The sequence below is a fragment of the Alosa sapidissima genome, chromosome 7 (genome assembly GCF_018492685.1).
Source record: "Alosa sapidissima isolate fAloSap1 chromosome 7, fAloSap1.pri, whole genome shotgun sequence".
Lineage (NCBI taxonomy): Eukaryota > Metazoa > Chordata > Actinopteri > Clupeiformes > Clupeidae > Alosa > Alosa sapidissima.
Window position 1 is genome coordinate 35,924,898 of NC_055963.1, and position 24,281 is coordinate 35,949,178.

Sequence of the window (24,281 nt, forward strand, 5' to 3'; positions counted from 1 at the left end):
TAATGTCGCAATTGGTTAACTCTATTCAACTGCACTTGTGGTTCAGCTGTGGGCACGCAATTAGCGTTGTAGAGGGGGCGGGGACGGACGGTGATGAGCGCTGTTTACGTAATGAAGTGACAGTTAGTAAAATCCCTGCAATATGGCAAAGCACAGTGTTCGTTTTCTGCACATAGAAAAACTCGGCATTCTCTGTACATCCGGCCCTCAGTCACCTCTTAAAGGAATTAGGCATTACACATTTTAACAAATTTTTACATTTTAACAATACTCAATGTTCTGTTACGTTAGATTTATTCATATAACAGACATGCTTATCCAAAGAGACTTAGGGCCAGATGTACTAACGTTTTTGCGCCCACTTCAGGCGTATTTGTTTCGCAACGTGCGCAATGATGTAAAAGCACAAACTTCCTGTCACGGGAGCTGAAATGGCAAACTGCGTTTTTCGTGTCATGCATATGCATTCATGGGAGGATCCAGGGGAAAGTGGGAGTTTAACGTAATGGGAGGGGAAGCGCAAGGAGTGCCTAATTACATAAGTACATATTACTAAGTACATATTCTGGTATGTACAAAGACTGCTTGTGAAAGCGCACCTCTATTCTGCGCCTAAATACTTCCACCTTGTAAAAGCAGGTGTTAATCCAAATTGCAGTTCAATACGTCAAGAAGAGATCCTTTCAAAGACAATAGAATCTCTATTTAGAGCACCAGTTTTGTAAGTCTTTGTACTATCAAAAGCAACCTTAACTTTCGTTGGCCTTTCAAATGTCTTACTTTCACTTTCACGTCATTCACTTAAACTTACCTACTAGATTTGACCAATCTTCCATAGCCTACGTGCACAAGTAGTTTGAGTAGAACTACTGATCTTCATTATCTCCCTGCTTGTTGACATCTTATCATGTATGGTATTATTTCATGATCGCTAAACGTTTGATTGTCATCAGTTAACTTCATTCAACTGCGCTTGTATGTAGGCTCTGCTATTCAGTTGTGGACTTTTTTAAATTGCGTTTATGGGCGGAGAAAGGCAGAGAAAGGCGCAGTTTACACTAGTTTGATAAATACGACGGAAAGTTGGGTCTGACAGCGTTCGCAATCTGCGGTTTGTCCATGGCGCTGATAACGCTACGTTCGCAAATGTACGTACATCTGGCCCTTAGAGTACAGAAGAAATGCACATCTTCACAAAAATGTCCTGTTGTTGCTGTTGAGCCCCAAACACCATTGCACAAACCCTCTTTATCTAATGCTTCACATGATCAAACCATATCTCTCATGGTCAATGATAAAATACTCGTGTACAAAGGCACATGTTTCCACATAATATCTCTCATGGTCAATGATAAAATACTCAATGTACTTTCATGTAATATCTCTGGAGTGGAAGTGTGTGTGTGTGTGTGTGTGTGTGTTAGAGAGGAAGTGTGTGCGTGTGTGTGTGTTGGAGCATTGTGAGTGTTGGAGTGGAAGTGTGTGTGTGTGTGTGTGTGTGTGTGTGTGTGTGTGTGTGTGTGTGTGTGTGTGTGTGTGTGTGTGTGTGTGCTGGAGCATTGTGAGTGTTGGAGTGGAAGTGTGTGTGTGTGTGTGTCGGAGCATTGTGAGTGGGGATGAGGAAGTGTGTTTGTGTGTGTGTGTGTGTGCCGGAGCATTGTGAGTGTTGATGAGGAAGTGTGTGTGTGTGTGTGTGCTGGAGGGCTGTAAGCGCCAATATGGAAGTGTGTTTTTTATTTCAGACTGGTAGAGACTGAGCTACGGTGACCAGGCACTGGTCGACAGCATGACATGTGTCTGATAGGACGGCACTTTGATCAGGAGCTTCAGTCAGTGTGTGTTTGTGTGTGTGTGTGTGTGTGTGTGTGTGTGTGTGTGTGTGTGTGTGTGTGTGTGTGAGCTGCAGTCGGTGTCTGACAGGACGGCGCTTTGGTCAGCGTGTGTTTCAGCAAATGGCAGCCAGACTGACGGCCTCTGCAGGGAGGGAGCAGAGAACAGTGTGGAGGTGCCACTCAGAGGAGAACAGTGTGGAGGTGAGAACAGCATAGAGGTGCCACTCAGAGGAGAACAGTGTGGAGTTGGCACTCAGAGGAGAACAGGGTGGAGTTGCTACTCAGAGGAGAACAGGGTGGAGGTGCCACTCAGAGGAGAACAGTGTGGAGTTGCTACTCAGAGAACAGTGTGGAGGTGCCACTCAGAGGAGAACAGGGTGGAGGTGTCCCTCAGAGGAACATTCATGATAGCTGCCTCCATCAGTATCAGGAGGAGGGGGAGACATAGAGATCCATGATGGTCCCTCACAGGAGACGCAGAGATCCATGATGGTCTCTCACAGGAGATGCAGAGATCCTTGATGGTCCCTCACAGGAGTCGCGCGGAACCATGATGGCCTCCATCAGAGCTGTGCTGTAGAGTCAGACACAGCCTGCAGCTTTCCGACACATTCTACAACGGATAGTTCTGGTCTTTGATTATAACAGGCTAAGCCTCGTTCAAAGACGTTAAAACACTGTAAAAACTTACACCTGCACTTGCAATCTAACACTGATGTCTAACTTATCTAATACTGATCGCTATCTCTAACTTGCCTGAAACCGATCGCTATCTCTAACTTGCCTGAAACCGATCGCTATCTTTAACTTGTCTAACACCGATCGCTATCTCTAACTTGCCTGAAACCGATCACTATCTCTAACTTGCCTGAAACCGATCGCTATCTTTAACTTGCCTGAAACCGATTCCTATCTTTAACTTGTCTAACATTGATTGCTGTCTCTAACTTACCTGAAACTGATCGCTATCTCTGACTTGCCTGAAACCGATCGCTATCTCTAACTTGTCTAACACTGATCGTAATTTCTAACTTGTGTAACACTGATCGTAATCTCTAACTTGTCTAACACTGATCGTAATTTCTAATTTGTGTAACACTGATCGTAATCTCTAACTTGTCTAACACTGATCGCTATCTCTAACTTGCCTGAAACCGATCGTTATCTCTAACTGGCCTGAAACCAATCGCTATCTCTAACTTGTGTAACTCTGATCGCTATCTCTAACTTGTCTAACACTGATCGCTATCTCTAACTTGTCTAACACTGATCGCTATCTCTAGCTTGTCTAACACTGATCGCTATCTCTAGCTAACACTAATTGCTATCTCTGGCTTACCTAACACTGAGGAAACTGTCCTTTGCCAATGAAGCAAACACAAAACTAATCTCTTGTATCCACATGTACTCAGTCACCTCTTGAATACCTCAGATTTTATGGTCTCAAGCATGCTGGTGACACACACATACACACACACACACACACACACACACACACACACACACACACACACACACACACACACACCACTCTCCCCTGGAATGTGGCAGTGCAGGTCATGTGTGTGGTTGTCAGTCAGGAGGGCTGGGTCTGAGAGAGTGGGCATGTCAGGAGGGCATATTTCTGTGTGTTCAAAATGTTTCTGTTGGTTTGTTTGAGCCGTTTGAGACGGTAGGGAGTTTTCCCAGTTGGCCGGCCGAGGAAATGCATTTAGAATTTTCCGCGAAAATCTCAGAGATGTACACTTCAGAATTCTAAGAAGTCCAACCAATATTTATACCACTCGCTCATTGTCTATATGTCATTCATGGTTACCCTGCACAATCATCTCTCCCATGCTGATTTTTGTGTAGGCTAGCCTTCATTTTTTATCTTAATTCATTTTCGTCTTATTCAGGCGTTACAGAACTTTCATGGTCACAAATAAAAAAAAAAAGACAATTTAATTTGTTTGTTTGTTCTTAAATTAACGCAGGCCTAGGCTAGAATGGAGCAAAGCCTCCTGGGAATGGGGAATGTGTTTCTGGTTTATCCAATGAACCGATTGCAGGTCAAGTCTATTTACAGAAATGTAGGGGGCGTAATGAGCGGCCCCTCGTCTAATGGCATGACCCTACAAGCGATCAAGTTTAAGGAAAACTACAGGATTTTTGACCGTCGACGGATTTGCGTGGTTGCTTGCTGTTTTACACATGGATGGAAGGCAGAGAGAAAGGTTAGCGGAGCTAAAGCATTGACGTTATTGCTAGGCAGAAACTAGCACAAGCTAGTCTTATGTTGATATGTAGCCTAGGCCTAGCCTATGACTAATTAATGGGCCACTCAGGCTGATAAATGGTTTGTGGAACTCGTTGGAACTGTCTATATGTAAGCCTATATAGGTCGTTCTTCAAAGTGCCTGGTTTTTCAATTATTTAATTACCTGTGTTATTAGGTTGACATTGTCTGTAGGCTAGGCCTTTTTTAAATTTATACAGGCAACTATTGTAGTGCTATGATACCCAGATATGTCCTTGCATGATGCTTGACATTTCCATCCAACCACAAAGCTGTTTTTATACTGCACTTAAATATCTAGTTCCTTACACATTTATTGAAAGTGCCTGGTTTGTGGTTGATTGGCTTGTTGTATTGCATTAGCACTATCCATAGTTCCTTTCTCCAAATGTAGCCTATACGTAGTGTAGAATTCTGGGGTATTCTTACTGTATTCTGATGTGTTCATATGTTACTTCTGTGTGTAGTATACAACAGGGAGAGGTCCATATTATTGTACATAACTGTGCGTTAGGCCTGTGTACCAGCAGGAAGGTCATACAGGCCGATGTTTAGGAACATCAGTGATAACATGGGCCGAGGGAGACAGCATGTCCATCTGGCAAGGGCCGGGTTGTGTACACTGGTTGGCACCTGCCACGTTGGCATGATTGACGTTTGTATGTTTTAGTATAACAGGCTTTGTCTTAGGTTTTGACACGGAGACGGATCGAGGAAGCGACCCGAGGAGCATCTTCTGTCGGAAGGCTCAGCAGCCGCTTCTAATAACAACCACAACTGTTGGACTCTGCACAGTTTTACTGTTTGAGACTGTGTTCTGTTATTCATTGTTGTACCATCTACAATAAATCATCATCTAATCGCCGATCCTGATCCCGCCGTCAAGCTTTATTGACCATCTTTAATACATTAGAACTAAAACACAACACAACAACCAGAGAATCCAACGGTAGTCTATTAGTATTTTAAATTGACATATATTTTGTTTGTGCTATTGATGTGTGCGTGTTTGGGGGGAGGGGGGCCGGTGCCATCAGAATTTTCCCGGTGGATTTTAGTGCCCCACTCCGCCCCTGTATGTGTGTGTGTGGGTGTGTCTGTCTGTGTCTGTGTGTGTGTGTGTGTGTGTGTGTGTGTGTGTGTGTGTGTGTGTGTGTGTGTCTGTCTGTGTGTAACTTGTTGCAGGTGTACTCTTTGTGTGAGAATGCAGCTGGTGGTGTTTCACTGAATGTATGTATGTATACAGTATGTGGAGTGTTTGTGTGAGAATGTGTTTCTGTGTGTATATATGTGTGTGTGTGTGTGTGTGTGTGTGTGTGTGTGTGTGTGTGTGTGTGTGTGTGTGTGTGTGTGATAGCCTGGCCTGCCCTCTCTTCCTATCCACATTACCATAGCCGGCAGACGTGGGCGTGAGCAGGTTGACGATTCATGCTGTTGCTTCAAACCTGCTGGGATGTGGGGGCTGCAGTCTACACACACACACACACACACACACATATGCACACAAACACATATGCGCATATATGCACACACACACACACACACACACACACATATGCACACACACACACACACACACACACATGCACACAAACACATATGCGCATATACGCACACACACACACACACACACACACACACACACACACAAACAAATACACAAGCATGCAAATACATACAGTACACATACACACACACCCACAGAGAGACACACACACACACACACACATACACACACCCGCACACACACAGAAAGCTTCAAAGCTTTGCGCTGGGAGACAGACGCACCCTAGGGTTTCCCATTAAAGTATTAGAGTGTGTCAGGAAGCAGGAGCTGCCTGCTAGAGACACTTTCACTGCTGAGCAAACACACACACATCAGCCCCAGCCCTGGTCCAACTGACCAACTGACGAAACACTGTGTGTTTCTGGTTACGTGTGTGTTTGCAGGGGCGTAGGAAGCAGGGGGGGGGGGGGGGGGCTGGGGGGACGTACAATAAACAATAAACAATGAAATGAATCCATAACGCATGAAGAATAATTCTATATTTAACTGATAAGCAATTCAAGTTGTTACAGAATCCAATTACGTCACACCACGTAGAGAGCAATGACACTAGGTGCTGCAGAATGTTACACACACACAAACACACACACACACACACCACACACACACGCAGAGCAATGAGACTGAGTGCTTCAGAATGTGTTAAAATGTAACACACACTCTTGAATGACCACCGCTGGTCAGATGCCATCCCTTTTGTCTCTAATTTCTCTGTTTATGGGTTCAGGGTATTCACTTAAAATGTCAGAAAGCTAGCACTTTTAATGTCAGAAACGTATTACTGCAGTTAATGATGTTTTCTAAACAAAGTTCGGGAGGAGCCCTTAGGGATGATTGACAGCAATTAACTCACCTGTCTTCCGCCGCCAGGGTATTTAAGCCGACGGGCGAACTAGTGAATACGGTTTTAAAATGCTCCCACAGAGTATTGCTGCTGTCACAAGGGCATATTGCCGCAGGTTGTGCTACACTACCTCCTAATGTCGTAATGTCGCATCGTCACAGTTTGTGCTACACTATCTCGTAACGTTGTAACATTGCATCATCGCATCATCGCAGGTTGTGCTCCGCTACCTCGTAACATCACAATGTCACATTGTCACAAGTTGTGCTAAGCTGTCCGTGATTAAAATTAGTGAGAGAAATTAAGCTTGATATCTGGGCATCGTGCAAAAGTAAAGATTCCCTTTATTTTCCCACACAAAAATGCAATCGCATTTGGAGTTATTTTACGTGTTGTATCCGCTGTGCTGTGCCGCTAATTTATATTCCGTTTGTTGTTTGTCTTAAGGGTGGAACATTCTCATTTAATATGCACAAGATTGTTTGCTTCCATTTGAGAATCTATGTCTGTTTTCACTGCGAGTGTGTGTACAGCTGAGTGTGTATGGGATTTCACTGCCTGTGTCTGCAGCTGAGTGTGTATGGGATTGTATGTCTAGCCGTCTATGTGTGTGTTAGCATATGTGAGTATATCTTAGCAGCTGTGTGCCTGTGTGTGTTGGGAATGTTGGGAATGAGTGTATCCAGTTATGTGTGCATGTTTGTGTCAGATGCGAGTTTTTTGATAACTGGAAATGAGAGCTTTGATGTAGAAAGCAGGTCCATTCAACTCTCAGCCCAAAGAGATTGAACACATGCGGTTCACACACACACACACACACACACACGCACACACACACACGCACGCACACACGTACCTTCCATCCGCTGCCGGCCTCTCTGTAGTAGGGGAAGTTGTCGCAGATCCACTGGTAGATCTCGCTGAGGGTCATGCGTCGGCGCGCGGAGGAGTTGATGGCGAAGGTGATGAGGGAGGCGTAGCTGTACGGCGGTTTCCCGTCGCGGTGCTGCAGCTCGTCCTGCTCCAGCGACGCTGTCGGCGGGTCCGGCAGCCCGGCCTTCCTGCCCGATCCCACCCCAGCGCCGCCCCCTGCTGGCCCGCCGGACTTCTGCAGGGCGGCACGCATGCTCAGCTGGGGCAGCCAGTCCATGGAGGTCAGGCTGCTCTCCAGCTCCGACGCCATGGCGACCGCACGTCAATCACAGCCGAGTGGGAGGAGTCAGGAGGGCAAGGGGGTGTTAGGTGTGGGTTGGGGGTGTGGTCTGGGTGGAATTACTGCACCTCTGTTGCACGGCAACCCCACAGGCAGTCTGGAGAAGGAGGAAGAAAGACAAGAGGAAATGTACAGTAAGGTTAAATATGAGGCCTATAATCTGGACTAATCTGGCTCTGATCTGGCTCTAATCTGGCTCTGAATTAGCCCTGATCTGGTTGGGACCTGGATTCTGGGAGACTGTTCTGGCGGGACTTTGGTTGAACCCTCTAGGGGGGTCTGGGGGCTCCATCCTGTTAAATGCATCCATCTAATGCTCTTTGAAAAGCTATATTTGAAATCTATAGTTATATTCATGGAGGTTTTTGTGCTGTTAACTATTTGGTGCTTCAGTATGTTAACTATACTCTCACACACACTTCAGTATGTTAACTGATATGCTAACTAATTTTGAGGTCATGAGGCAATACAAGCAGTCAGATATTGAACAACAGATTTTATTGGCTGCTATGTGTGTATTATCACTCTCCTGTATCTTTCACATAAATATCATTCAATAAAATAAAATTGAATGGTACAGGGTATTGGATATGGCATTTTAATAAGTTTAATAATTTAAACACATTGTAAAACTTAAAGCCAAAATTTGGAGACATCCATGCATGTCGAAATTTGCTGCAAATTCAAAACTGGATTACTCTGGAACCTAACTGTACACTGGGACTGCTTTACACCTTTCTGTTTGGTAAGGTCAGCTGTTTATTCTGATATATGGTTTGTTATGTGTTGAATGAAGGGTTTGTGAAGTATTCCACCGAGATGAATGGGTAGGGAGATGGGCGCAGAACCTTCAGTAAAATGTATGATTAAATTGAATTATTTTATTTACTTTTCTCGTGAACCGTTCACCACAGCAATTAATGGCTAACATTGTTTAAAAGCTGAGAAAAAGCTTTCATGTGATGTGATAGGCTACTTGTGATGTCTGTGTGATGAGTAGGCTCGTTCGCAAGTAGTTCAACTGAGAAGAATGGGTGAATTTGGATGCACTTTCTTTCTTGCCAGGCGCTGTCACTTTCTCCACTGCGTAAAAGACTAAATTAATTTGCGCTGTGAATGCTTAAGATTATTTTGACAGGCCATAGGCTAAATAAAAATCGTTATTAGTCGGACGCAAAACAGAATATTGAAAGAAGGGGGCACCAAGGCCACAGTGGCCTGTAAACATCTGATTTTCAAAGGGGCATCACGGCCAACTCAAGGGCCAACGATCCTACCCTGCACATACTGCACACACAGTAACGAAGCCAACTCAGGATGCCAACGAACGACATGGTTTGTGAAGTTAGTTGTATTGCCAACGTGCTTGATTTTAGTGTGGCAGGTTTTACACACCCTGTACGTCTTGTCTAGTTTCTAGCTTTGGGTGCGTTTTTAATTACCCGTCTATCGCGGTCATCTCCCTCCGTCATCTTGATTCTTTAGTGTTGTTGTTATGCTAGCTAGTGCTGCTGCTTAGCATGTAGCTACAGGCTGCGCATGCCATTACAACGTTGCTCCGGAAATGCCCCCAGAAGTAACTGAAACTTTACAATTTTATTGTCCACTCAAGGCCAGAAAATAAACAGTGACATAATCGATTATGGCTCATTGCCGCATCAATGCTGAATCGTGCATGCCCCGCATTGCAATGCAATCGATTATTGTTGACACCACTATTAACTATACTCTCACACACACTTCAGTATGTTAACTATACTCTCACACTACAGGTTTGAATGGTGATTGGCCGACTGCAAAAAAGTCACACCCACAAAGCTGAGGAGTTTAACAGCTAAAGGTGAATTCCGGTGATTTTTCACATAGATCTCCGTTTCTTGAGGTCACCGATTACTGTCGATACGAAAAAACAATCAGTTTTACCGCTCGAGTTGCTGCAGCCAACAGCCAGGCAGCTACAGTGCTACTCTGGGGCATGTTCATGGGGCAGCTACAGCGCTGCACTCTGGGGGCATGTTCATGGGGCAGCTACAGCGCTGCACTCTGGGGGCATGTTCATGGGGCTGCTACAGTGCTACACTCTGGGGCATCTTCATGGGGCAGCTACAGTGCTACACTCTGGGGCATGTTCATGGGGCAGCTACAGCGCTGCACTCTGGGGGCATGTTCATGGGGCAGCTACAGCGCTGCACTCTGGGGGCATGTTCATGGGGCAGCTACAGCGCTACACTCTGGGGGCATGTTCATGGGGCTGCTACAGTGCTACACTCTGGTGTGTGTTTGTGTTTGTGGGTGTGTGTGGTCATTTGGGCGCCCCGGCGACTTCAAGGCAGCGCTTCCATACCTAACCCTAGCCCAAAACCATTCCCTAACCCATACCTAACCTATACCTAACCCTTGCCTAACCCTAGTGCTTTCCAGTGCCTTGAAGTTGACGATGGAAGCCCAACAGACTATATCGTGTGTGTGAATATGAGTGTGGTGCACTGAGCTACTGACATTCATGTGTGTGTGTGTGTGTGTGTGCATATGAGTGTGGTGCACTAAGCTACTGACATTCATGTGTGTGTGTGTGTGTGTGTGTGTGTGTGTGTGCATATGAGTGTGGTGCACTAAGCTACTGACATTCATGTGTGTGTGTGTGTGTGTGTGTGTGTGTGTGTGTGCATATGAGTGTGGTGCACTGATCTACTGACATTTGTTCTATTACCACTTTGTTTCCATTCATTTTCGCCAAAAATAGACTTGAATCGGTGGCGGTGGAAGACTTGGGAACAACGCAAACAAAGTCATTGATATCCAGTTGGCTGAAATGTTGTGAACCCACGGCGGAGCAAATTAGACTGTGGCAGAGCGCCAGAGCCTCGTCAAATAATGGGAAACACTGGCACTGCAACTGCAACTGGTAACCCACTCGTTAAGACTGTCTCCTTAATTAATGTCTCGTTAAAGAATGTCTCATTAAAGGCTGTCTAATTAGTGAACATCTCATTAATGATTCTCTTGTGAGCGTGAGTGAGAGAGTGGGTGTGTGTGTGTGTGTGTGTGTGGGTGTGTGTGTGTGCGAGCATGTGCGTGTGTCTATCTGTGTATGTGTGTGTGTATGTGTGTGTGTCTGTGTGTGTGTGTGTGTGTATGTAGTCTATGAGGGGGCAGTCGTGGCCTACTGGTTAGCGCTTCGGACTTGTGTGTGTGTGTGTGTGTATCTAGTCTGGGAGGGGGCAGTCGTGGCCTACTGGTTAGCGCTTCGGACTTGTAACTGGAGGGTTGCCGGTTCAAACCCTGACCAGTAGGCACGGCTGAAGCCTAACCCCTTACTGCTCCCCGAGCAGCTCACTGCGCCGGGATTAGTGTGTGCTTTACCTCACTGTGTGTTCACTCCGGCTGAGTGTGTTTCACTAATTCACGGATTGGGATAAATGCAGAGACCAAATTTCCCTCACGGGATCAAAAGAGTATATATACTTATATATATATACTTATATACTATATGTGTGTGTGTGTGTGTGTGTGTGTGTTCTCACCGTCTCTGTAGATCGGCATGTCTTCCACAGCAGGAGTGTGTTCTGAGTGGAACCCCAGGGGTCTTCTGATACACATGTTCAGGTTTTCAGAGAGTCTACACACACACACACACACACACACACAGAAAAAAACATACAGTGAGTGTGTGTGTGAGAGCTGGGGAACAGCTGTGTGGTGTATGGTTCTGGTGGTCAGGCATGGTGTGTGTAGGTGGACAAGGATATGGTTAACATGAACAGGAACTTCTCGTCTGTTTTCACACCTGTCTGCCAAATGGGAGAGAAAGAGGGAAGGAGAGCACAAGGCAGAGAGAGAGAGAGAGGAAGAGGGAGAGAGGAGGAGGGAGAGAGAGAGAGGAAGAGGGAGAGACAGAGAGAGAGAAGCAAAATAAAGACACAGAGAGAGGAAAGAGAGGAATTCCACATCTCCAAATCACCCTCTCAGTCCCTCTCTCCCTCTCTCAGGCCCTGCCGGGGGCCTCACGTACAGCCTTAATCTGAGCCCCACTCTAATGTTACAGCCTTAATCTGAGCCCCACTCTAACGTTACAGCTTTAATCTGAACCTCACACTACAGGAGAGAGCCTCTTAATCTGAACGCCACTAAAGGAGAGACTCTTAATCTGAGCTCCACTACAGGAGAGACTCTTAATCTGAGCTCCACTACAGGAGAGACTCTCAATCTGAGCTCCAGTCTACAAGAGAGACTCTTAATCTGAGCTCCAGTCTACAGGAGAGACTCTTAATCTGAGCTCCAGTCTACAGGAGAGAGCCTTAATCTGAGTTTGACATTCTATCCGATAATCTCCTGGAGTCCAGAGCAACTCAAACACACCATGCCTCTGTGACGTGATGTGACGTGATGGGTTTGAGGTCTTCCTCTCACTGGGCGACAGCTGTGAGCCGTGAGACGGAGCCTTCCCATTGTGTAACGGAAATACAGGGGCATCATGGGAAGGCTCTTAATTAGCATCAGCAGAGGGATCCCAGATCAGGGCCACGTCTGCACCGGAGTCACTGAGGGGCTACATGGGTCTATGATGACACCACCAGCTGAACACACTGCTGAGATTCTACACAAATATGAGCCATTCCATTCCATTCCTTTCCGTTCTATTCCATTCCATTCCTTTCCTTTCTATTCCATTCCATTCCATTCCTTTCCGTTCTATTCCATTCCATTCCTTTCCTTTCTATTCCATTCCATTCCATTCCTTTGCATTCTATTCCATTCCATTCCATTCCTTTGCATTCTATTCCATTCCATTCCATTCCAGAATCCACAAAATGGTTGTTGCACCTTCTCGAATTTTGCTCTGCATCATTTTTAGGTCCTAAAATCAATGGATTTTCCCACTCTGCCTTATCTTGTCGATTTTGTACTGCATGTCCATTGATTTTATATAATGCCCTACTTTAGGAATTGAGGGTATGGACCCACATGGCATCAATCAGTATTATGTCTGCAAATACAAGATGTTATTAATGTTGTGCCAAGATCTGAGACATTCACAGCACATGGATGTGGAGATATAAAGGATAAAACTAGGCATTCTTTGATCAGACAAAATGGCATGTCGGGTAGCTGGTAGTAACCTGACATTTTTTAAATAGAAATAGTTCATTGTTTAATCATTTAGTGTACAAAGTATCAATGCTGTTGCATCATGTTTCCTTCACAGATGAACACACTTATTTAATAGCTTACCTCTGCTTCTGCATTCTTGCTCTTGAGAAACTCTATCTAATTATCTATGGTACGCCATCATACTTTGTACAGTACATGTCCAGATATTGAGCTACTTCCATATAGATTTTCAAGTTCCTACCAGCTATCCCACATACCATTTTAGAAAATGACCCAGAAACGCAATCCATCCTACAAAATTTAGGCTGGTTATGAATAATACTTTTCAAGATATTAATGCCAAAACATTGCTCCCCAGATAATGTGTTTATCAGGCTGTCAAACTGAAGTAATGTCAAGGGCTGAAAAAATATGAATATGAAGGATTTAAACAGAAATATTTGGTTTTAGGAACCATACATGATATAAAAGTTTACTGTCTGCTGTGTTTTGACACCACAGTAGTGCCATAGAGTAGTAGTGCCAACACACACACACACACACACACACACACACACACACACACACACACACACAGACACAGAGAGAGAGAGAGAGAGAGAGAGAATTGCTGTGACACCACTGTGCCACGGAGGAAGAAAAGCACCAGGGATACGCACACACACACACACACAGACACAGAGAGAGAGAGAGAGAGAGAGAGAGAGAGAGAGAGAGAGAGAGAGAGAGACACACACACATAGGGCTATGAGCAGCAGTTTCTGTGTCAAACAGGAAGTGTCTCAGAGCTCGGAGCTACTTGTTTCACTTCCTGCTCACGCCTCCACACCAGGGCATGCTGGGAGGGTGAGCAGTCCTGCAGCCTGCAGTGATTGCCTCGCACATGCACACTCTCACCTGGAGAGGGCGCTACCACCACCAACAACAACAAAGGGACAGTGAGGGGGAGAGAGCGAGAGAGCATGGGGGAGAGGGAGAAGGAGAGAAAGAGAGGGGGAGAGAAAGAGCTGGATCAGGAGAGCGTTGTGTTGTGTGATGTGCTGATGATGAAAGCCTCCCCCAGTCAGCACCAAGCTGAGGATGGAGCCCTGAACACAGAACAGTGCAAATTACCCAGAGTGCCCTGGGGCAGATGGCTCCGCCCACACATGGAAGCATTTCTGCTCCCGCTGAGTGACTCTGTTCTGTGGTTGTGCTCTCCTGGCGCCAAGGGGCTTCAGAGACACACACACACACACACACACACACACACACAAACACACAAACACACAAACACACACAAACACACAAACACACAAGGGGCTTCATCTAGGCTTTTGGTGAAACACACACACACAGAAGAGAGAAAGAAAGAAAGTAAGTAGAGGAACTAATAACTGTTCAGGCTGTTAAGGGTTCCATTGATGTCCAGAAGAACCATCACTCTGATCAGGGTTCCACGTAAGAACCATAACTCTGATCAGGGTTCCACTTAAGAACCATCACTCTGATCAGGGTTCCACTGATGTCCAGAAGAACCATCACTCTGATCAGGGTTCCACTTAAGAACGATCACTTTGATCAGGGTTCCACTGTGGACGTCCTTCAACCCCTCTTCACTGATGAGGGAGGATACCATGACACACACACACGCACACACATATACACACACACACACACACAAGCGCACACATACACACACACACACACACACACACACACACACACACACACACAGCGAAGCCTCGTCAGGAGTCGGTCATTCTCACAGACACTGTGAGGATATCAAGGACCAGTCTGGAGTCGGTCATACTGTATATATATCTGACACACTGACTAGGGAATACTATTGGCCACAGAGACAGAGACAGTGTCGTCTCCATGGTGACAAAGGAGAAGAGAGGATGCCATTGTTATCTCCATGGCGATAGTGGGGAGGACAGGTAATTAGGTAATGCTACTGATCTTATCCGATTTGACTTCTCAGTAACCAGTGTGTCACTGTCAACACACACTGAACAACTAACACACAATACCACAGCACACACACACACATGTGCACACACACACACACACACACACACACACACACACACGTCAGACTGGCTGCTTCAAAACACTCTTCTCAGGCTGACAAGTACACAAAAGTGGATTCACCTGCAAGTCCACACTCTGGCGTCTCAGTCTCCTGAGTTCCCTTCTGTCCTCCATCTTTCTGTTTTACACTCCCCACTGGATCAAACTTTCTTTACAGCACCCCTCCCTTTCTCCTCCCTTCATCTCTCCCTCTCCCTCTTTACCGCACCCATCCCTTCTCTCCTCCCTACATCTCTCTCTCCCCCTTCTGTCTCTCCCTCTCTCCCCTTCATCTCTCTCTTTCTCCCTCCCTCCTTCCCTCTCTCCATCTCTCCCCTTCATCTCCCTCCCTCCTTCCCTCTCTCCCTGTCTCTGCGTGCTCCCCCCTGCTGCACATGGGCTCTCTCTGATGGAGTGGCTTATTTATGCATTTTAATCAACAGCCTGAATGCAGAGGCATCCACAGGCTTTCAGAAGAAGCAGAAAAAAAAATGAACACACACAAACACATCCGAGTGTGCATGTGTGTGTGCGAGAGAGAGAGAGAGAGAGAATGTATGTCTTTGTATGTGTGAGTGTGTGCTAAAGTGCGTGCTTGTGTGCATGTGAGGGCATTGGTGTATGCGTAAGCATTAGCGACTCTGTGTGTGTGTGTGTGTGCGTGTGTGTGTGTGTGTGTGTGTGTGAGTGTGTGTGTGTGGCTGTGTGTGTGTGTGTGTGTTTGTGTGTGTGAGAATGAGCAGCCTTGCTAATAGGAGGAAGTGGGAGGCAGAGCTGTCATCTCCTCTGGGAGAAGGGAGAAGGACCCCTAAAAGCTCACAATTACTCACCTGGCATCTGGAGTGCGCGTGCGCACGAGCACACACACACACACACACAGATGTCTACAATCACACACACACACACACACACCACACAAACACCACACACACACAAACACACACACAAAGATGTCTACAATCACACATACACAAACACACACACACACACAGATGTCTACAATCACACACACACACACCACACACAAACACACACACACACACACACACACAAACACACCACACAAACACACACTCACACAAAGATGTCTACAATCACACATACACAAACACACACACACACACACACACACACATACACAGATGTCTACAATCACACACACACACACACAGACACACACACACACACACCACACAAACACACACACACCCACACACACGCATACACAAACACACACACACATACACACACACAAACACACACACACAGATGTCAACAATCACACACACACACACACACACAGAGACACACACAGATATCAGGATTCCTGTAACATTATCAGTGAGCATGTCTGAGTTTTGCTATCTTTGCACAGTGCTGGAGTGGTACCTTCCTGTTTGTATTTAAGTTTGAGGCAGTGAGGGTTCCTTCCACACGAAGAGGGTTCTACTAGACTAGGTCTGTGTCACATTGTCCTTGGTGCGTAACTGTGTGTGTGTGTGTGTGTGTGTGTGTGTGTGTGTGTGTGTGTGTGTGTAGTCAAATTGAAACAGTGTGACACACACACACCTTTAGATCTGCAGCTCAGTGCAGGACAATAAGCAATAAGCACCATTCTACACACCTCAAGGCCTGAACTCCTCAACACAATGACAAAGGTCAAAGTTCAAAACGGTCTTAATCCTGAAAAAAAACGTATTCATGGATCTGCAGATGCTGCAGGCACACACACACACACACACGCACACACACACGCACACACACACACACTCACACACAGAAACACACACAGGTTTATATGTGTAGCTGCTGTGTGTGCTGTGCTGCCGTTTATAGCAGCTGAAAGCTGGGAGGGAGGAGGCCTCTGGAGTTCACATCAGGCTTAGGGGTGTGTGAGTGTGTGAGTGTGTATGTGCGTGTGTGTGTGTTTCACAGTGTTAAATGTATGGTGGCACCATTGATTAGGGTGATCCAACACACACACACACACACACACACACACACACACACACACACACACACACGACAAGTGGGAATGAAATGAGGGAGGGATTCTACTGGACCACATACTCAGTAAAGGAAAAGATAGAGAATATTCATTGTGCTGCCTACCACACAAACACACACACACACACACACACAAACACACATACACACAAACAAACACACACACACACACACACACACACAATCCAGCCTAGAGCATAATTTTTTCCTGGTAAAAATAGGTTTGAGCACCCAACAGTGCTGCATGAGAAGTTAGCCTCCACAACAACATCAATAATAGAGCAGCATCCCCATACTGATGCAGGAGCAGCATCGCCATAGTGATGCAGGAGCAGCCTCCCCATAGTGATGCAGGAGCAGCATCCTCATACTGATGCAGGAGCAGCATCCCCATAGTGATGCAGGAGCAGCATCGCCATAGTGATGCAGGAGCAGCATCGCCATAGTGATGCAGGAGCAGCATCGCCATAGTGATGCAGGAGCAGCATCCCCATAGTGATGCAGGAGCAGCATCCCCATAGTGTTACGACCCCCTGTGCCCCCGTCAGGTCTGTCAGTGCACGGTCAGGCCTTGGCCTGGTTAGGCTAATTACATTATTAGATGCACCTGTAATTGAGTGGGGCTATAAAAGGGCTTCTGTATCTCTCTCGGTAGGCACTTTTTCCTCCTTTCTTGAGGGCACTTTGATAGTCCTTTACACTGGCACGTTAGTCTTTCTCTCCTCTTTATTTCTATTTTCCCCTTTGCCTTTCACTTATTCATCTTACATGCTGATACTACCATTTACATTCATGCATACACACATTCTTCAACATTCATCTCCCTAGACACTATAGTTTGTTAATGTTGCGATCAATATTAATAAATGGTTAAATTTGAAACTGTTGTTGTCTCCCTTTATGTTGCGGTCTGTTCACGAGCTGGCCGTAACAATAGTGATGCAGGAGCAGCATCGCCATAGTGATGCAGGAGCAGCATCGCCATAGTGATGCTCGTGCATTCAGCCACACTCCTGGGAATGCGCCGCCATGACAGGAATTCACACAGCTTACCCCTCTCACACTCGCTCACACTCCACACCTCTCACACTCCACCCTGATCACACTCCACCTCTCACACTCCACCCCTCTCACACTCCACCCCTCTCACACTCTACCTCTCACACTCCACCCTGATCACACTCCACCTCTCACACTCCACCCTGATCACACTCCACCCTGATCACACTCGCTCACACTCCACCTCTCACACTCGCTCACACTCCACCCTGATCACACTCCACCCTGATCACATTCCACTCCTCTATCTCACTAACACTCCACCCTGATCACACTCCACCCTGATCACATTCCACTCCTCTATCTCACTAACACTCCACCCTGATCACACTCCACCCTGATCACATTCCACTCCTCTATCTCACTAACACTCCATAGGAATATCAGGTCTGCTGATGGCTAACATCCCTTCCTGAATGTATGCTGATGGATTGATGCTGCAATGGCAAGTCGGCCATTTCCCTGCTCTGCCCGCCCCGGGCCCTGGTCCATCTTATCTACCTGTGGGGGGTAGGAGTGGCCATCAGCCCCCAGCCCCCTCCATCAGCCCCCAGCCCCCTCCATCAGCCCCCTCCATCAGCCCCCAGCCCCCTCCATCAGCCCCCTCCATCAGCCCCCTCCATCTTATTTAGGCAGCTCACTCCCTCCCTCCAGAGGGGCCAGCGTGAGGTCCATTACTGCACGGGGGTCCAGGGACGTCTCCGCAGCGCCGGCCCTGACGAGCACAACGAGCAGGACGAGGATGGAGAGCTAACGAGCTTTTAAGAGCAGGAGAGGCGCCGGGAGGGTGGGGGCAGGTGGGGTGAGGGAGGAACACACACACACACACACACACAAGTGAGCTGTGGTGAAGGCTGTATAAGTATAAGTGTAAGTATAAGTATATATACTCTTTTGATCCCGTGAGGGAAATTTGGTCTCTGCATTTATCCCAATCCGTGAATTAGTGAAACACACTCAGCACACTGTGAACACACGTTGCGAACGGAGCGCTTCAGTTACGCGCCCGGTGTACAGTAGGCTTCCTGTGAAACACTTGTTTGTTTGTTTGAAGTGCGTATGTATAGGCTACCTCTGTGAGAGGAGAATCGATGTAGCTACTTTGATTTCAACTTGGTAGTTGCAGTCTACACGATTAAAAAGCATGTCTACTTGTTTGTAGGCCTATCAAACAAGCCAACTCCAAATCAAACAACACCTTGCAAATTGTCCTCGCGGATCGAACAAGTGATAGCTATGTTTAGCCTAAAGCGAAAGTATCTTCCCACCGGGCTAAGGTGAATTCAGATTAGGCAAGCAGAGGTAGAAGTTTGTGACAATCGCCTTGTTGCTTTGCACTTTTAGTTCAGTTTAAAACAAACAACTTAGTATCCAAACAACACCATTCAGATCTAAAACTTCGAAGAAAAAAGTCCACCGGGACGTTCGCTTCTATCTGTCAATATGAGCCCACTTCATGCTTTATGTGCAACATAGTCTCGCTTAGTAGTGCTTATATACAAGAACATGATCGGTTCCGAAAAACCTTCACGACACTTTAATTATGACTGCGTTCGCCACAGACCTTCAGCTATCTCCATGTGTATGGAACAGTCTAGGGATGCATTTCATGGGTGCACTGTTTGACATGTCAGTTAGCCTACTCATTTGCACCACTGGTTGGATGTAAAACGGTATTTCACTCGTGCAATGACAATAAGGTTGAATGTAGGCCTACTCTAATCTAAAAACTTAGACATATAAACTAAATGTGAATTAAATCATAGTGGAATAACATCTTCAGCATATCTCCTACTTATTCAAAAATAAAAGAACTGACTTCCAATGCATATCATGCTGATAGCTTTTGCTCATCTCAAACACAATGTAGCCAGGTGAGAAGTTTGCAACTACATGACCTTTTATCAATCCAGTTGCAGTAGGCCTAGATCCCAACCACAATTGATGAACTGCCCTACTTGTGATTGTTTTTAGAGATTTTATATCGATGCTACAAAATTTGTGGCTGGTGCTACAAAACTTTTAACCTCTGTAGCACCAGTGCTACTTGCAAAAAAAGTTAACATACTGTGGTATAGTCTGTGTGGTATGGTATAGCCTGTGTGGTATAGTCTAGTCTGTGTGGTATGGTCTAGTCTGTGTGGTATAGTCTAGCCTGTGTGGTATAGTCTAGCCTGTGTGGTATGGTCTAGTCTGTGTGGTATAGTCTAGTCTGTGTGGTATAGTCTAGCCTGTGTGGTATAGTCTGTGTGGTATAGTCTAGCCCAGGGGTCTCAAACACCCGGCCCGCGGGCCAAATCCGGCCCGCGACGTATGACAAAATAATAATGTAATCCGGCCCTTGAGGCTATTAAACAACGATACTGATTAAAATAGACGATAGATCCAGGTACGGTGACAAATCTCATTTGTAGGCCTACTCTGCTCCACTATGTGCAAGACATCCATAGCTTGATTCAAACCCAAAATCGCTGCGCAAAGTTTTCAGGAAATACTTGTATTACACGCGAGAAACACAAAGACGTGCATATGTAATGACGCGGAAGCAATGCAGACCATAGTGTGACCACAGAAATTTAAGCAGAAATTAAGCAGAAATAGGCCTACACCAAATCACGTGCGATGAAGTCTTAGGTAAGCTATGTTATTCACCTATTCTAATTCTGAAGGAGAATATCCTTTTGGAGATTATGATCGATCGTCTATGACAGTGATAGTCAGTGATAGAAATTTTGATATAAAAATCCAATGGTGTTGCTTTCTGAACCCTGATGCCTAGTTTGCCAGGTTTAAAAAAGTTATGAGAGGAAATATTTTTATTTGGTGTAAAACACACACACATACCATTTTTTATGTTTTTCATTTATTTTATAATTTGTATTAATATTTATTTTATCATTATTTTATTTATAAGCTAAGGTTGCTAGCACAGGTGTCTAAAACTAGATAAAAACACTTGCACTTTCTGTTTGCAGTTTTGTGTGGTATTTGAAAAAAAGAACATTGCATTTTCAGAAATAGCCGGCCCTCCAATCAGATGACGTTGGCAGAATTGGCCCCCAGCTCATTTGAGTTTGAGACCCCTGGTCTAGCCTGTGTGGTATAGTCTGCATGGTATAGTCTAGTCTGTGTGGTATAGCCTGCGGGTATAGTCTGCGTGGTATAGCCTGTCTGTATGTTTCACCCATCATCTCTGAGGCACAGCCTGCTACTCAAGCCCCAACTGGCCCGAAATCAGCTCAGTCTGAGAGTCCGGCCCAGTTAAGGCCCACACCTGGTCCCGATCCGGCAGCACTCAGCAGTTCCTCTGGTGAGCGAGCTGCCACTCAAGCGGTGTGAGGCAGCCACAGGCCAGCACTCTGGGCTGAACTCACCGCTGTACCTTTATTCCCCTCGGCCACCAGGGGGCCCCGCACACAAAAGCGGTAAGTGACGCAGCCTTTCACCTGTCCGGCGGGAGGCTGGCGGCCCATGAGTCACCAGTGCTCAGAGGCCTGACGCGGGGAAGGTGGAGGCGGCGGAACGCGGAGGGAGCAGGGAGGAGGGGATGCCAGATCATTCCGCCACGGCTCGGGATTGCTGCCTGCTGTTCGGCGCTTTCATTGGTAATGCACCACAATGATTAGAGGAAAAGACGCTTACGCAAACGCACGCAAACACACAAACACACACACATGGAGATACACACACTTTCACACATAGACACACAGATACATGGAGACACATTCTGGTACATACACACACAAACACAAACCCACATACCAACACACACACATACACTCAAGCTGAGCTCATACAGCCAAAGCCCTCATTTCTCTGTGATTAACTATGAAAGCACTGAGCATGCAGTGATTACCTGAAACCATCGCCAGCCTGAACTCTCTCTCTCTCACACACACACACACACACACACACTTACACTGAAGACAGTGTTCCCTTTATCTGCAATGATAACATGTCTGTTGAGGCTGATGCTCTGAGATTTCCTTGCAAATGTGCTCTCCATTTCATGGCGTGATGCTAGTGTACCGGTGTGTGTGTGTGTGTGTGTATGTGTGTGTGTGTGTGTGTATGTGTGTGTGTGTGTATGTGTGTGTGTGTGTGTGTATGTGTGTGTGTGTATGTGTGTGTGTGTGTGTGTATGTGTGTGTGTGTGTGTGTATGTGTGTATTCTCCATTACATGCCGGGATGCTAGTGTACCGGTGCAAATTAATGCCAAATGTTATCTGCATCATGCCGTATAACCTTTAGAAGGGAACAAAGACTAATCCTTAAATTCCCCTCTATCCTTTCAGATGTCTCAGATAGACTGTGTCCCACTGGTAGGGAGAAGGCATGAAACTGCATTTGCACCTGACACAGAACCCTGTTCGTGCTTGGGGTCAGAGGTCGGAGGATGACCCCACCCTCTCTGACCCCTCGCGCCGCACTTCGGAGCCAGGTACTTTGGGTGGGACTGCAGGTGAGGTGACTTCCTGGAATCCATTGCATCCCACGATGCTCACATGTGGCAATGCAGACCTGATGCAGGTTTCTGCAGAAACGACCTTGTTGACCCTCACAGTCTGAGCGAGTCACAATGGAGAAGTCAGAGCCATATCAGGGCCACATCAGAGCCACATCAGGGCCAGATCAGGGCCAGTTTAGGGCCGTGAATGGCTGCTCCCTGAAACCCCTCTGCTGATTCCGAATCACATGCCTCAATGACACTCGCATGAATCTGCCAGGGAAGAACAGCAAACTTCTACAAAGGGCAATCAGCAATGAGCGCAACAGCTGTGCAACAATTAAACCGCCAAATTACCCTCAATCAACGACATTTAGCGCCGGCTCCCCCTCGCTCTCTCACTCTCACGTCCCCCAGCTCACCGCGGGCTGATGGGTCCGTTCAGGCTGCGCCCGCCCGTCTTGATGGAAATCAGGATCTCAACCAAATAATGAAGCTAAATGAACTCACTCAATAAATAAATAAATAAATAAATAGGCACCACCGCTTCAGTTGGTGCTTCACAAACACCCTTCAAAGAGCTAGCTTACTGCTGTCAGGGGACCGTCGTTCTACAACAAATGAAGACTTGATTTTTCAGTTCTTATACCAGTGTGGCTGGGTTCATGAATTGCACTGCTGGAAGAACTGATATAAATGACCAACAGACTGAGCACTGAGTGATAGTCCTACTGCACCTTTCCAGGAACATAACACGGCAGATTGATGCGTCTTAAACTGTGGGCAAATGGTACAAGCACAGACTGTATAAAATAGGTTATAAGGGGCAGCCACATCTACAGCACTGTTTGATGCATTTGCAACAGAAAATAAGTTAGATGTTGTCAAACATAGAGGCCTAGTTATTGGAGACACGTGGGTATACAAACATTCACCCCAAGAGTTTACACTACAATATAGTGTAATCATACCCATTTAGTCATTATCTCCACATGTATGCATCCATGCCATGCCAGTAAAATGTAACCATCCCATAATAAGGCACTGTAAACCAATGTAATGTAACAACTGTGTGGTTACAATGTAACCACTGTAGACCAATGTAATATAGGTAACTAACCAGTAATGCTAGTCAATCTAAATTTGCCCTGGCCAAGTGTTAGTCAGGCTACAGTAATGCACGTTCCTGAAAGGCTGTCTAATAAACATAAGATGTTGTCTATGATGATTGGGGTCCGTGAAGGTAGGAGATCCAGACTACCAGCTCGTCTGCTCTGAGAGGAGACCCCACCTCAAAGTGCTGGGTGACGGGCATCTCGTGCGGCATAAACCACTCTGCACATACCGGACAACTAGCGCTTCATGATGAAGAGTTCAAAAAGACAGACACTCCTCTCGATGCACAACCCTCGCGCTTAGATTCAGCGTGGGCCAAGACTCCAAGGCGTGGGCGATTACACGAGGGACGGCTAACATTAAATCTGTCGCTAAACGTCACCTTTTTCGATACGGGTAAATGTACTTGCCTGCAACTCTGTGCGATGCAGAGGTCAGTGCCATGGCATGGTGTATAACGTTACCGGCTGGGCAGTGCAAGAGGGCATGGATGGCTTCGCAGGAGTGACACCTGGATCCATCAAAACATGCGCCATCGCTGACTGGCAAGTGTGGCTAACAGCTGACTACGTGACGGTTAAGTTAGCCCTAAAGCCCTTTAACTCCGATTATTTAAGGGACAGAGAAGCGGGACAACTTTGACAGTTAATGTTAGCTATCGTTAGCAGCTAGCTACATGTCAACGAGATCAGGTTATACTGACCGCATTCCAGTTGGTCGACTCAAGTGTCAAGCTAAAAGTTGCAACAA

The 24,281-nt window shown here is 46.3% G+C and overlaps 1 protein-coding gene across 1 annotated transcript in view; it reads right to left on the reverse strand.

Moving 5' to 3' along the window:
* Positions 1-24,281, reverse strand: part of LOC121714159 (forkhead box protein J3-like) — a 47,119-nt gene that overhangs the window by 22,014 nt on the left and 824 nt on the right. Inside the window, exons 2-3 of the mRNA XM_042099363.1 lie at positions 11,259-11,353; positions 7,378-7,831 (exon numbers count right to left, since the gene is read on the reverse strand). Coding sequence (XP_041955297.1) covers positions 7,378-7,704 — 327 coding nt within the window. The 5' untranslated portion in view covers positions 7,705-7,831; positions 11,259-11,353. The remainder of the gene's footprint in view (positions 1-7,377; positions 7,832-11,258; positions 11,354-24,281) is intronic.